At 45.4% G+C, this 14,780-nt stretch overlaps 1 protein-coding gene across 1 annotated transcript; it reads right to left on the bottom strand.

Moving 5' to 3' along the window:
• Window positions 1-1,371: 1,371 nt before the first annotated feature.
• On the bottom strand, window positions 1,372-14,455 carry hic2 (hypermethylated in cancer 2). Its single transcript, XM_062379754.1, has 2 exons — window positions 14,332-14,455; window positions 1,372-4,136 (listed from the first exon to the last, which is right to left on the bottom strand). Exon 2 carries the CDS (start codon window positions 4,052-4,054, stop codon window positions 2,291-2,293), a length of 1,764 nt encoding a protein of 587 aa, XP_062235738.1. The 5' UTR covers window positions 4,055-4,136; window positions 14,332-14,455; the 3' UTR covers window positions 1,372-2,290.
• Window positions 14,456-14,780: the final 325 nt, after the last annotated feature.

Here is a 14,780-nt window from a genome sequence, read left to right as displayed (position 1 = left end):
ACATGAGTTCGAAAAGAGGAATAAAAAAAAAAAAAAAAATCTAGAAGACAGTTAAACCAACATAATAGAGGAATGCCTATACCAAAAACTTGTAGTGAAGGTTCATGCTCCACAGCGTAACTGTTCAGAGTCGATACACTGGACAGGTTTCAGTGAAACCCACAGACAACAGAGGGGTCATTCATTCCCATTTGCTTATGATGAGGTAAAGCTTTAGAGGTTTAAAATAATTTAAATTCACTCTGTGATATAATGAAATACAATCAGGTACAAAAGGATGGTGCAGGAGACGATGAGTTGTCCAGCTGTCCAGTGCATCTCTGCTTCTCCCTTCTAATTACAAGTTTTCACAAGTCTGGCTCAAAAAACTAACAAGCAACTTGAACTTCACATTAAAATTCTGATTATAATTCCTATCTCTTTTTTTTTAGCGTTTTCTTTTTTTTTTTGGTCTGAACAGAACACAATACAATGTCATCAAGTCCTGTTTTTGAAGTCAGGGAATATAAAGTGATAAAGGACTCTGGAAACAAACAAAGGGCAACAAAAAAAACCAAACATGTACAGGGAACATGTTTTAAGCTTTACCGGTTTCATCAGGTGGTAAAGCTTACATCACACCAGCCCACCAATCAGCACAAGCTTTCCTTGCAAATAAAAAGAAGCTTCCTCAGTCTCAGAGTCATTGGCCAAAACTCCATCAAAAGAGAGGATTTCTTTGTCTGGACTTGGAATATAATTCATAATTTGTTTTTATACAGCAAAGAAAGGAATCAAAAGCAAAATAATTTAGTATGCTATATATCTTAAGTACATCTTTTTAAAAACTTTGGTTATGAACTTGTCTAGCAATGTTTGTTAGTTAGCTCTGTTCTCCTCAACATTCATTAGATCTTTGGAACACTATACATCTAAACTAACTAACTCACTAACCACTATTTGCTTCAGGCAGGAAGCTACAGTACACTTTGAGGTGGGGCCACACTGAGCAGGGCACCCGGAAAGCTATAGTTGACAAGAAAAAAAACAACAGCTAAACAATATTAATGTGTGAAATCTATGAGCATCAAAAAAACCTGTGTTGAGAGATGGGCAGGTTAAAGCATCAGGTGAAAAGTTACCATAATCTACACACTTTTTACAATTAATTACATAGGAACTTTCAACTAATCAACATAGAGTTCGTAAGAGTAATCAGAGGTAGCGAGGTCACAAGCCTATATAAATAGACTTTTTTTTTTTCTGGGGGGAGGAAAGCTATACAGACAAAAAAATAAAAATAAACGTACCCGCTGAACATAATGTTCAGGCTCAAACACCCTTTTCTTACCCTCATTAAACCCCACCCACCCAAAAACCAGACCCCTCCCCTCCACAAGAAAAATCCAAAGACATTCCAGTTTAAACATTCACTGAAACATTATAAGTTCTTTAAGTGAAACAAGTACCTCAAAGGGTTCATCTTTCCAACCAGGAGTAATTCCTGGAAGCACTAGCAGGCAAAGCTGAAAACAATCCTCTCTATATCGCTGTGCACAGCTGTAGAGAAGGACTTGGAGAATCTGTGGTCTGTAAAAACTAAAACTTAATCCAATGTTATCCCACCATGAACCTTCTTTCAGGACTTTCAGTTAAAGCATGCAGATGGTCCCAAACCCAGTTATTCCTCCTTGTACATACAGATCCCCGTCACCCACGTAACAGAGGACATAAAGCTGTCAGGGTAAAAATAATCTTTTAGCTGAATTATTGCCAGTTTTGTTTGCACGGGTTTTTGGTCAAAACAGCACTGAAGTGCAGAGGGGACTCTCGAGTTAATCTGTCTGAGGAACAATCTGAAAAACTCAGAGACTCAATGCTCAAAGGTAGAGGAGAGGAAGGTTGCTGAGGGGTATGAGGTGAGGGGGTTTGACATTATATTAGTTCCCACATTCACATTTGAGAGACTTGCAACGCAGACCAGAAGTCTTGCCACACCACCATGGCTTTCGTGACTTTGGAGAGTGACAGGAGTACATTGTTCATCTAGAACTCCTGAGAGGTGAGCGAATGATATAAACGACGACACGATCCCTGCGTCAACGAGATCCCACCGTCACAGAGAGCCCACAGTGGCTCACAGTAACATCATTCACTTAGCCATGGTGTCGTAAACTGTAATTCATATGTAGAACTATGCGAGTCTGCATGTGAATGCGTTTTGTGTGCGTTTCTTTGCTTTCGAGATGAAAAAAAAAAAGGTAGAGAAATGTTTTTTTCGATTCCCAGAGTTCTTTGGCTTGATGCATTTCTAAGAGGGAGAGGTGTGCATTCTCAGGTGACTGATGAGGTTGCGCTGCTGGGTAAACTTCCCCCCGCATAGCTGGCATTCGTACGGCTTCTCCCCAGAGTGGACCCGCATGTGCTCTGTCAGTCGGTACTGGCGTGTGAACCTCATGCCACACTCTTCACATGCAAACGGCTTGAGGCCAAGATGGCTGCGCATGTGGCGCGTCATGGTGCCTCTCTGGGTGAACATTTTGCCACAGATGTTGCAGGGGAAGGGCCGGGTCAGCCAGTGGCTCTTTTCGTGTTGTCTCAGTGTTGCTGGGTCTTTGTAGCTCTTACTGCAGACTGTGCACTTGAATGGTCGCGTTTCAGAGCCAAAGTTGGAGGGACCTACAGGGGCAGAGAGGTCCTCCGCCTCCTCCTCGTCCTCCTCTTTCACGAAGGTCCCCCCCTCTTCTTTGATGTAGAGCTCATCCTCGGTGTGAGTCTCCACGTGAGCGTTGAGCTGCTCGGAGCTGGGGAAGCCCTTACCACAGGGAATGCACACGTAGAGGTTGTCTCCGAATGCTGGCTCAAAACCTTCCTGCCTGTACACATAGTTGGCGCTCTGATTTCCCCCTCCTGTTCCCCCTCCACCACCTCCGGCACTCTCTCCATCACTTTGACCGCTCTCATCGCTGTGGTCCTGGCCATTCTCTCCTCCCTCTTCCTCATCTTTACACTGGAACGACTGGTCCGAGGCGAAGCTGCTACCACTGCCCCCTCCCACACCAGAGGAGCGGCCATCTTTAGGACCTGGGATCACCCCATTAACCAGGGGCTTCTCGTGATCTTCAGACTTCAAACCTGATGCCTCTCTCTTGGGCCATTCGTTCTTGCGAGCGCCTTGTCTGGATTTCTTCTGGGGTGGGGGCCCGTCGGGCTGGTTCAGGGTTTCCTCTGAGGTTTTTGAGGAAGTGTTGAGCTCCATGGTTTCTGAGCCGCATGTGTCTGCCCCTGGTAGGGTGACAGAGGAGTCATCCAGTGAGGCACTGTTGGTTGTGGATACTGAGGCAGATTGAGGGGATTCTTGGTTGCTGTTTGGGCTGAGGGCATCAGTGGCTGTGCCCACAGAGGGAGGGCTCTTCTTGGACAGGTCTAGTCCAAGGTCGGGTTCCCCAGCACTTCCTCCACTGCTGAGGTTACCATTACTGCTGCCATTTCCCGCGTTCCCATTCTTCCCAGAGCTGCCAACAAACATCTCATCGTCTGAAAGCTTGTCCCGAAGGCCTTCATCTGGCTGTGGATGGTCAGCGTCAGAGGGGGTTGGAGGATAGTGGTTCTTTGGACCAGCAGGCGTAGAAGAGGAAAGTCTCTGGTTGTTGAGACGTAAGCGGCTATGGGGACCTGGCGTGGAGGGTTTACCTGGCAGAGGTTTCCCACCACTGCGCTTGAGCTTCTTTCTGCACAGAGCAGCAAGGTCATGTAGCTGGAGGTAGCTGGCTGCGGTTAAGAGGGCACTGAAGTTCTGCTCGCTGCTCTGGTCCGACGAGGACAGGAGCTTCCCAGTGTAGATGAAGTCCAGCACTTGTCTAAATACAGAGGGATTAACCATCTCTGTGTCCAGGTTAATGAGGTTATCGTGGAGGACCAAAGATTTGAAATAAATGCTGCTTGCGGCCAGGATGTTCTTATGGGCACGGAAGAGCGCATTCTCCACCACGATGATGACGTCACACAGGAAGCCCTTGGCTCTCTGCTGGTTGAGTTGTAGCAGCAGGTGTTTGGCATGATTTGGCAGTTCCATCTCCACCTTCCTTCCTTCCTTCCTTCCTTCTTTCCTTCTCTCGCTCTCTCTCTCTCTCTTCCTACACGAGCACCACCTGAAACTGAAAGAAAAACAATGAAAAAGACGATCAGTGTTAAATTGTAGACCTGAAGCAGTCTTAGATTACATCCACACAACTACATTTTAGTTTCAAACTTTTAAGGATCTAAAACTGATAATTTTGGAAATGATGCAGATCTCAATTGAAAACTCCAGAGACGAGAGTTATCCAGAACGAGTAGAGCTAAGAACTGTGAATGCAGAGCATTGCTAACACTTATTAGCTGATCCACCTTCTCATCTCTACAAGACACCATTACTATTTTTGTTATCGCTGTTGCTATGTAATGCTATATGTTGTTGTTCTGGTAGGCTAATGTGTACACGAGTTGTCATGTGATATGTGTTTTCATGTAAGCGTGGATGGCTGATTGCTTCCGATAGTTCGCTCATCTGGATGAAGATCGTTTTAGTTTTCAAACTGTTCAGACTGATGCTGTGTCAAATAACAGATCGATACAGCATGAAAGGCAAAAAAGTAATGTTTCCACATTTCAATTGACTTGCATTGCTCAAATTTTCTTAAATTACAGTTGCAATGCTCACAATTAGCCGGGATGTGTCATGACTCCCACTGTGAGAACATCAATCAAAGCTTTTAGCTCTCTGAGGGATATTAGCAAACTGTTAGCACAGCGTGCCACATAATCCCACGGCAGCTCGGAAACTGGAACCCCTCCCTCCCTCTCGTCTTCCTTTTTAAACAAATTGCAACCACACATGGATCAAGTTCTGATTGCACACATTGCCACAGTTCTGGCACAAAAGCCAAAGGGTGGAGAAGAACAAAGGGTTGAGTAACTACTTTTCTAAAGGTGGCTCTTCTCCGCTTCTCTTCCCTATGTCAGCGGAGCAACTCTAGTTTCGGTGGGGTGCCCTCTTTGGAAACGTGGCTCACCCTAGACCCATTAGGTCATGGTAATGTCAGCCCTGCCCCATTGTCTCTGGGTGGGGGGTGTCGGTGGCACAGCAGGGCCTGGGGGGAGGGATTAGGTGACACCTGAGCAGGTAAAACTACACAGGAGCTGGGGCAGAAGGGGGGGGGGGGGGGGGGGGCTAGTGGTTGGTGGGTTGCTCAAAGACAAGGACACTACCACCTGATCCTCCAGAGAGGCCCTCATTTATGGAATTAGGGCATGAATCTCATTCACCGGTAAACCATACACTGACTAACTATTACTAACCGCCGTGCTCCACTTCTGTCCTGACACTGAAAACATAGACATGTGCAACAGTGGTGTTTGTCAGTGTAGCCAGCATCAGGGTCTGACACGTTATAAAAGCTCTGGGCACGCTGGGAAAACGAACATACATCTTTAATGCCTCTGATCAGGGCAGGGTATACCGTATTACAGGAGATTACACGGTAATGCAGAGAAATGCTCGGCTCAAGCTGTAAATACAGATGAAAATGTGGCATTTCATTGCAGTGCCAACTGAGAGATTTACTGAAAACCACATTTTATAATATGGAGCAGGAAAGAAAGTAGTGATTCCTCAACTTAGGTTTGAGAGACAAACGTGTGAAGCCTGAATACGACGACATAAAAGTGACATATTTTAGTATTTCTCCATCAACATGTTTAGTCGAATAAGTTCCTATATATTCAGCTTGAATAAACAAGCAATATAACAAGCGTATGTTGGATCTATATGCTTCACCAAGGACTGTGAATTTTTCAGACTCCAGAGAGAACAAAAACCTCCAAACTGAATATGAGGTTAAAGAAGGAGGGGGATTTGTTTGGCGTGTCTGGTCAGGATGGCAACAACAACCCTGGTGAAATTAGTAAAAAGGGAGATGTCTGGCTGATGAACCAAAGCCAGCCCTGTTGTAGGAGTCGGGGTAGCAGATACAATCAGCTGGAGTGATCATTACTCCCAGCTCCAGGCCTGGGCTTGCCTCCTCTGCTTTGACACTTCAAGTCATGGTCTTCTTCCCCTCCCCCGTCTTTCCGCTGCTCCTCTCTATCCTCCCACCCTCACCAGCCTCTCGCCGGGCACTCAGACACATCCCAGGAACAGTTTTGTTGCCCCCCCCAATACGTGAAGCACAATGAGCCATTCTGCAATACATAACCAAAGATCTGCAGTTGAGTCGCGGAGTGTGCTGCAGGGGTGTACAGCACTCGACCCCGCAGGCGGTAAGGGAGAGGAGGGCTGCTGGAGAGAGAAGGGCCTCTGCTATGATGCCAGCCAGGAAGCCATATATCAGTCAAGTCTTTCTCTTACAATACACACACACCTCTGCAGGCTTTATGGGGGGATTCAAGAGGCTTTTCCAGCAGACCAACATAAAAGGGGGCTGGGCTCGGTGTAGAGGAGCCAGCACAGGAGAAGAAAAAAAAAAAAAAAAAAAAAACTCTCCCCACCCCTCCTCCTCTCCTCATCCTGATTTCTCCCTCTCTCTCCTCCCCCCATCACCCACACAGCTACCCTCTCCCCCTGGCCCCTCCAGTGCTGTGCCGTGCCGGCTGGATTCCAGGGAGCTGCTAATGGATTACGGCTGATCTATATGCAGCTAGGGTGGGACACGTGTAGGCCCAGCTCCCCTTCCAGTGGTGCTGCCCAGGAAAACAGGCTTAATACCACAGGGGAGAGATCGGTCTGCACCATCATGGCAGCTCCATCTGCGAGTGCTCGGAGGTCTTTGCAGATTCCCACTACCATACTGAGGCTGCTCTTCTGTTACAGTGGAACCATTAGAAAGACGATACTGCTCCAACAGCTAGAATGGTGTTTCTAGTATGCAGGATGAATAGTTCACGCGGCATTGACAGGTAGTATTTCCTGCAAGGTGGGATTCTTGCATTATTATACCCTATGCAAAAGCCAACAAGGGGGGTGAGAGATGGCATAGGAGCTGATCAGGAGAGCCATGAGAAACGACACCAAATATGGCACCACATACCAACCAAAGCCAGCCCCTGGCTTGGACTGCAGACCAGGGTAGATGTTGCCCTTCAAGCGCAGCCACGGGATCAACTTACTTTGCCTGCACTGTTAACCTTTTCAAATAGTGACTGTGGCATAATGATAGAGGAGCCAGGTTCATTTAAAAAACACAGCAACCTACTGTTTGGCTTCAACCTTGGCTGGCTTCAGGGGAGATGAGCCGACAGGGATGTTTGCGCAGACTTGATAGACAAGTTCAGGATAACACATCCGTGTGTTTGATTGGGACCGAAAACATGGTGAGCATCAAAGTGCCCCCAGCAGTGAATTTATCTCAGTCTTCTTTAAATTAAATTGGTTACACAAGAGAGCCAGACGGGCTGGTTTGACTTGATTTACCACGGCTTGTTAGGGCATCCTTTTCCCAAGGAGTTTACGGATTAAACAGTGAGCTGGTAAAACTTCAGAGTCTGTGTTCACGCAGCGAAGGTGACTGAGAGCAGTGGGCTGTGGCACTAATCTCCTGAGCAGAGGGTAGAGAGCCAGGAGAGAGGGCAGAGGTGAGGCAAAGTCCTGTGGCGCAATAACACAACACACCCTAGTACTGTGAAAGGTCATCTGCTAACAACCAATAGAAAGCCAGACCTAGCAGGATTTTTTAAAAACATATACAGCCCCGGTTTTATTGCAGTGATGTTTATTTTTTTACGCCAATACCTTTAAACGATACAAGTAACAAAACTGTGAGGGTTGTCACGCTGTGCAATGAGGGATGGGCTGATGAGACGGATTTGCAGGTAAGCGGAAAGAGAGCCAATCATGTACACAAGCATAAGGCCTTGATGTGTGCGCACACTCGCGGACAGTGCACTTAAACACAAGCACACAGCACACACACACACCCAGAGAGGTGGGCAGAGGGAGTGGGGGAGGGGTTAGGGGGATGGTACAAAGCCAGTTTCAAATACAAACACAGAGCAACCACCTCAGAGCCTTTTCAACATGGCTGACGCTGCTGCATGTGGGTAAGGTTGATCCAAGCAGGAATCGTGGGGACTGCGCTTATCCGAGTTTCGGTTGGCTCACGAGTGAAAGCACGGCTCGCGACACAGCGAGGAGATTTAACCGAACGGCTGTGCTTTTCACCGACTCTTCACCACTCTGCGCGTTCCATTACACCTGTGTTACATCTGCTGCACCAGAGGAAACACCGTGAACACCTCCGTGACACTATCATTTTAGTTTTAAGACATCACTTAGAAACTTTACTTCACAGTAACTGTGGAAAATACTCATTATAAACAGGTTACGGGGAGAATAGTAATTTTCCTCCCATATCTTTTTTTTTTAACTGATCATTTGGCTTCTAAACAGAGAGAGAGAGAGAGAGCTGATCATGTGCATGTTTTACAAACAGATTACTGTTCCTCTGTGAAACCGACTCCTTAATTTCTGTTTGAATCGATTACAATGATGCACTTGTTCAAGCAATGATGTTTGCTTTCACCCTGCCACAGGGATACTTTCCCTGTCTCAAGTCTTTGACATGCACACAAGTAAAAACCTTTCCAGCCTGATTTACAGATTTCTGTGTGGTTCCTCCGACGGAAATCTATCAGAGAACACAGGGTTTTCTCTTAATCCTTTTCCCTGATCGAACCTGTTATTTGGTTTCCATAATGTTTAAGAAGTCCAGCCGCAGCAGAAAGTCAAGATATAAGAAAGTTATTTATCCATTATCAGCTTCAATCAAACCCAATCTTAGGTTTTTGCACGGAATTTAAAAACGTGGACATACAGTCTTGTTGAATTTCCTCCAGTGATATATAAAAAAGCTGGGCTATTCAACCAGGTCCTGTGTAGAACAGATATGCAGGGTTTTCTTTTACAAGTAGAAACTACAGATGGGGAAATAAGTGAAATCGCCTGATGTGATCTTTGCTTGAACTAAAAATCCTGCCAACACTCGTCTGTGTGGTTGAATAGCTCTGATGCGGAGCGTCTGCTGGGATTCTGGATCCAATTCTAGTCCTAATCTACTCAGAAAAGCTGCAGGAGAGACGTCCTGCTGTAAAAAAGCTCAAAACCGTTAAGACAGGAGGTAAAGACGGATCTGTGCCATCTCAGAGACCAGAGTTTGCTGCAGAATGGTTGGATATAAATACACGTGAGCTGGTACATTACAGTGTCCCGGCTATAGTCTGGGGAGAAACCATCCAATTAAGACCAATCTTCTGTCAGGCAGTTCAGCCATGTTGCAGACAAACAAGTCCTGCCCAGGGTGCAGTGCAGTGAAAAGAGCCCCGTCCAATTTCATCACAGGAGGGGTTCAATGTCTGCTGTGTACCCCAGATGTGCCAGTGCTATGCAGCATAGGAAGAAAGGGCAAGAATCCCTTTCACACACACTCGCAGCAAAAACACCTTTTTCTCCATTTCAGGAGCTTCTTGCGCCCAGGCGTTTACAACGGGGAAAAACAAAAATAGCAAAAGCGTGAGTCCAATCCTTTTTTTCCCTCCTACATAACAACATCAACAATGAGCCATGAATGAAGGTGTCCTGTGGTGTGCATGTCAGCAACAGGTAATACTAGACACTAAGGCCACAGCCAAGTCTAGAGGGACTAACAGGTGTACAAGTGTACTCTCTCATGCATGCAGAAACAGAACACACACACACAACTTTCCCAAATGTTCCCTCCCCTTTATTGTTGTGAATGTGCTGGATACTGGGGCCTTATACATCTCCCTGTTTCTATAAACCAGGGCCAGGTCTCATTTAGTTCGTTATTTATAGGCATGGGACCGTTTAATGACAAGGTTAAAAAGGCGCAATAAAACAACAGGATATCAGATTACAAACGCACAGGACGGTTCAGAATGTCAGATTTAAGATTAACTAAAAGGTACATGAATATTAATACGCAGTGTACAACGCTGACATTTACATGAAGCTAAAGGAGACATTTCCAGCCAGTGTTCTTCTTGCATTTACAGAGACTCTTTCATTGTTAATGACTCCTACACTAAAGCAGCACCTGCTCTGAGTGAAAACACTAATAAGCACATACATGATGTCGTTGTGCTGTGTTTGTGTTCTACCTCGTCCCAGATGGTGTCACCCATCTGTATGTTTCTCTGCTGCATGTCTTTTTAACAGTCAAAGTCCCAGTAACACCAGTCCATGTAAACTAGAACTCACCTTCAAGCCATTCCCAAGCCGCTGTGATGCTAAAATCCTGCTTTCATAGCCTCGACACCATCCATCAAAATCCCAACATATTCAGATGTACTGTGATTTCATTTATATTACCCTACATTTACGTAAAATTATCTCTCAGTGAGAATGTTTAAATGCTCGTTCATGTCGACACCAGCTGCCGTGTGGTCAGTTGAATAAGATGCAAAACACTGGCGAACGAGAGGAGCAAAGGTTTGTCCAAAGGGTCCTTAGAGTTGTCGTGTTTGTTTTCGCTGATGTCTTTAAAAGGGTCTGTAAATGTGACCACAAAGGTGATAAGGTGGCAACACAGCCTGTAAATGCCCCCTGGTGAAGCAACAGAACCGGTTTTGCACCAAATCATTTTGAAAGGTCAATGGCAGATGGGGAAACTCCAACAACTCAGCCAGCCGAGCAATGGTGTAACTGGATCAGTCAGTCTGCAACAGTGTGTAACTGTGTATATGACTAGTTAACAAATAAAGTACATTTAATCAAATTACATCTTACAAATGTATCTGAAGAGATCCAGAAATAAAGTAAATGACTAATCTATAGGAATAAAAAAAAAATGTAGTGTTTCAAATGCATTACAGAGTTAATTTTGCTTTGTTAAATGGTTCTTAAATGTATACATGACTTATTTGGTCAATAATAACAGATGAAATAGTTGGGTCTTGGTTAAATTTGTAACCTGAATGTGTGTTCACCGCTAAGAGAAGAAAGAGTAGATACAAGATTTGAACAAATCTAGGTATTTAACATCTAACCCAGTCCCTGTTGACCTTTCTCAACTGTAAACTGTTGCTCTCTTTCCGGCTGCCGTGGGTTTGTGTATTGTGTATGCTGCATTATGTTTGGCCTCAGTAGCTGCATTCACAGAGCCCCTGGAGAAACCAAATAAAGATGAACACCTACTCTGAGAATTTCACTGAGGCTGCGAGCAATACTGGTTAGTAACTGCCACACACACACAAACACTGAATCTATTTGCGTACGCCCACTGAAAGCAAACTAATCAACCACTTCACTAACTAGCGAACATATGATTAGTGTGATAAAATGCCCTCTGTCTTGAGAAAAACGAACTCTGCTGATGAGATAAAGCCCACATGACCTGATGCCTAATGCTTATGTTAAGGACAGAGGGCAAGTTGGGCAAGGACAGATCCTGCATGGTCCGAGGCTTTTACCGAGCTGCCAACCCCTCCTCCTCCTCCAGCCTTTACACAGTGCACAACCTTCTGGCTATCAGCACTACATTCCACAGACTGTCTTCTTCTTAAAGAACAACAACCCTGCCCCGAGGAGTTTTCCTTTTTTTGCCACAGAACAGACCAATTTGCCCTCGAACAGAGCAGAACAGGCAGATCCGTGTAGATACGACAGCGCCGCGATCTGTAAGTCCTCGTGCAACATGTCAGCAGAACATATAGCCTAAGTAGCCTTCTTACTGCATTGTGCTGCCCACACACACACACATGACACCGTAAGCCATGATCACAATGTACACAGGATACTATGTGTGTATTGAGAAGGGGAAGGGACAAGTAGGGTGAGGCAAGACCAACCGGCTGATCATGAGGATCATGAGGCACACACACGGGCCTCGAATTACCCTGCAGGCCCCACTATGTAGTCCATAGTAATCAATGAAACTAGTCACACTGATCAGTTGACTTGATTAAATTAACTTGTTTGACATTTATTACGGGACGCACTGATGTGTACATACGTTTATCTGACAGCACTTACAAGATGCTGACACTTGGGCTGGGACATAGAGTTACAGAAGACGGTGACTTAATGACACTTTCTGATCAATGTTTCTTATCAGTTCTCTCTTTGTTGTCCATTTGCATTCGTAGTTTAAGGACCAAACTCGAATGTATTCTCACAAGTTACTGATTTCTGCATACCTGTGTAAGTATGTAGGACAAACTGGGAATAAAGTGATCACATGAACAACAGACTCAGCACATTGCCAGTTATCAAAGCTGTTACAGATGCAGCATTGTCGCCAGCAAATGCTCTAGGCAGCAGGGCCAGGAGCATGACAGCCCTCACCAGATTAAAGACAGTGGGGAAAGTATTTAGATGCACATCAAGCCTTGACAACATTTCATCGATGATGCCGGACAACTGAAAAACCACAGTTCAGCTAATTGAGCTGGCAGGCGGAGCAACTGCACACTTTAACTACACTTCTGGGTGGGTGTAACCAGCCAAAATATAATCCTATGGAATCTTCAGGTTATGGGCTGCCGCACGCCTCATCCCCTGAACGGGGTAACAGGGTGTGAAAATAGTTGGATTTATCTTCGTATTGCCCTGAAGTTGTGACCAAAGCCACAACACTGATGTAGAAATGTCTCAACATTAAAGAAAAAACTGCTGAATTTGTCTAAACCTTGAACAAATCGTGAACCTAAAAGTATTTAATGGAAACAAAAACAAACAACAATCTCCGGGATTATATTCTATGTGAAGAATATAAAATAAAAAACTGTTGACTTTGTGTGATTATGCCTGAAACAAGGCAATGAAAAACTGTTTTGTTAGGCATGAGGACAAAAAAGACACTCACTGTGGCTTCAGCCACACATTTTACACACAGACCTGACTGTTAATGGACAAGTGAGAACCTCTGACCCCTGGAGAGACACAACTTATCCCTCATATCGCAAAACTGACACCTTTCAAGCAAAAACAGGCAAAGCTACTTTCAGGATAGAACACCACCAAAATCCCTGAATTACAGCTTCTGTACTAAATGATTGATTTTCACTTGACAAAACAGACCTGTCCTGGAACTAGAAAATTGACACACACCAAAAAAAAAACAGCAGCCAGGCAAAGAAAACCACATTACTGACATTCCTCGGCCTTATTATCTCCATGCCCCTTGGTACTTTTAACAACTCGAATCACCTGAGGAGCCCAGGCTGCCATCACACCTGACCACATACACTGCTTTAGTACTACTACTACTCTGGTGTTTGTTTGGCCAAATAATTAAATATACATATTTTTTTTTTAACCTGATGTGACTATTGGGGTTAATTAGAATGATAATTGACGTGAGGAAATCAATACCATGCAACAGTGTTTCCACAGAGGAGCACTCCTGGGTCACAATGTAACGTTACACCCACACTGTAGCTGATCACAAAGATGGTCGATGTAAAGCAGCGGTGCACCTATAGGAAATTAAGACGATGCACAGTCCTCTGCATCGGGGGAATTCACGTTAATACGAGACCACGTTTGAAAACCTGGCGTGCACGTTGCGCTGGGTATATTAGGAAGTAAACCCTGTTGCATTAATTTTTATTAATTAGCCCCAAGTCTGAGGTGGCTTTAACCTACGTATAAACAATGAAGATGACACCGTATCTGCTGCAAAATCACTATGATTATCAGCAGATATTGCGCAACGTATCGTGAGTAAAAGACCCCCCAAAGGATAAGCCCTACGGAATCATTAAACGCGATGCATTTGTTTATTGTCGACGTTGTATCGTTACATGACAGCGATCGATTCACGCGAACAGCGATCAGCTCGTTACCTTCCATCGGGGCGAACGATTCAATGAACTCATTGGATTGTACCGGAGAGAGAAAACGTGGTAAAGTGTGTGAATATGTCTACGTGTGTGTGTCTGTGTGTGTCTGTGAAGCGCAGCGACGTTAGAGGATCCCTTTCTGTGGCTTTAACGTGCTTTGCCAGCCTGGTGGTTGTTTGGCACACACTCTCCAGTCCAGTGAGGCATCTCTCTTTTTCTAAATAAAACAAAACAACGCACGACGCCAGATAATAAACACTGCGACGGTTTGCAATCATTTCTAAATGTGGACGGAACCGGAGCGGTGGTGGGGACGCGTGAGGGGGGATTCCTCGGCTTGCCAAGCAGGCTGGTTAGGGAGCCGGAGCCCCTTTTTGTTGGCACGCCGTGGAAAAAAAAAACAGCACCGAAAAAGCCCCCGCGAGAAACCAGGCATCCGGGGAGAAACGCGCACAAAAGCGGCTCCGCGGCGCCTTGACGCTCCGACTCGAAGGTGAAATAGTGCAGTTAAATTACCTTCTCACATCGGTAGGGTCGTTCTCAGGCGTTCTTTACCATCCTCTTGCTCATCTCACAGCCTTCGGGACGCCATGTTGCAAGCTTATGACGTTAGGCTTCCTCACCCCTGACCCACATTTGAATAGGAACCAGCCCAGAGTGCAGCAGAGGAAACATCCCACAGTGGGAGGGTTTGGCCACTTTCCCTCAGCCCAGGACCCCTGGCAAGTTTACCTGCAAGATGGCAGGGGGAGAAAGAAGGAGAAAGAAGAAGAAGAAGGAGGAAGAAGAGGAGGGGGGATACGTGCTATGGTCGGGCCCGTTTCTCCCCAGCAGCTCCTGCCTCGAGTGAGGGGCTGCGAACATGTCTGACTTCATGAGGGTGCTGTGTGTAATTAGTATGAGTTTAATTAAAAAGAATAACAACATATGTTGAGGAGGTTGGAAATTCACTTGCAATAATAAAA

Source organism: Platichthys flesus, chromosome 3 (assembly GCF_949316205.1).
Source record: "Platichthys flesus chromosome 3, fPlaFle2.1, whole genome shotgun sequence".
Lineage (NCBI taxonomy): Eukaryota > Metazoa > Chordata > Actinopteri > Pleuronectiformes > Pleuronectidae > Platichthys > Platichthys flesus.
The sequence above is the reverse complement of the archived record's forward strand: the minus strand, read 5'-3'. Positions and strand labels throughout refer to the sequence as shown.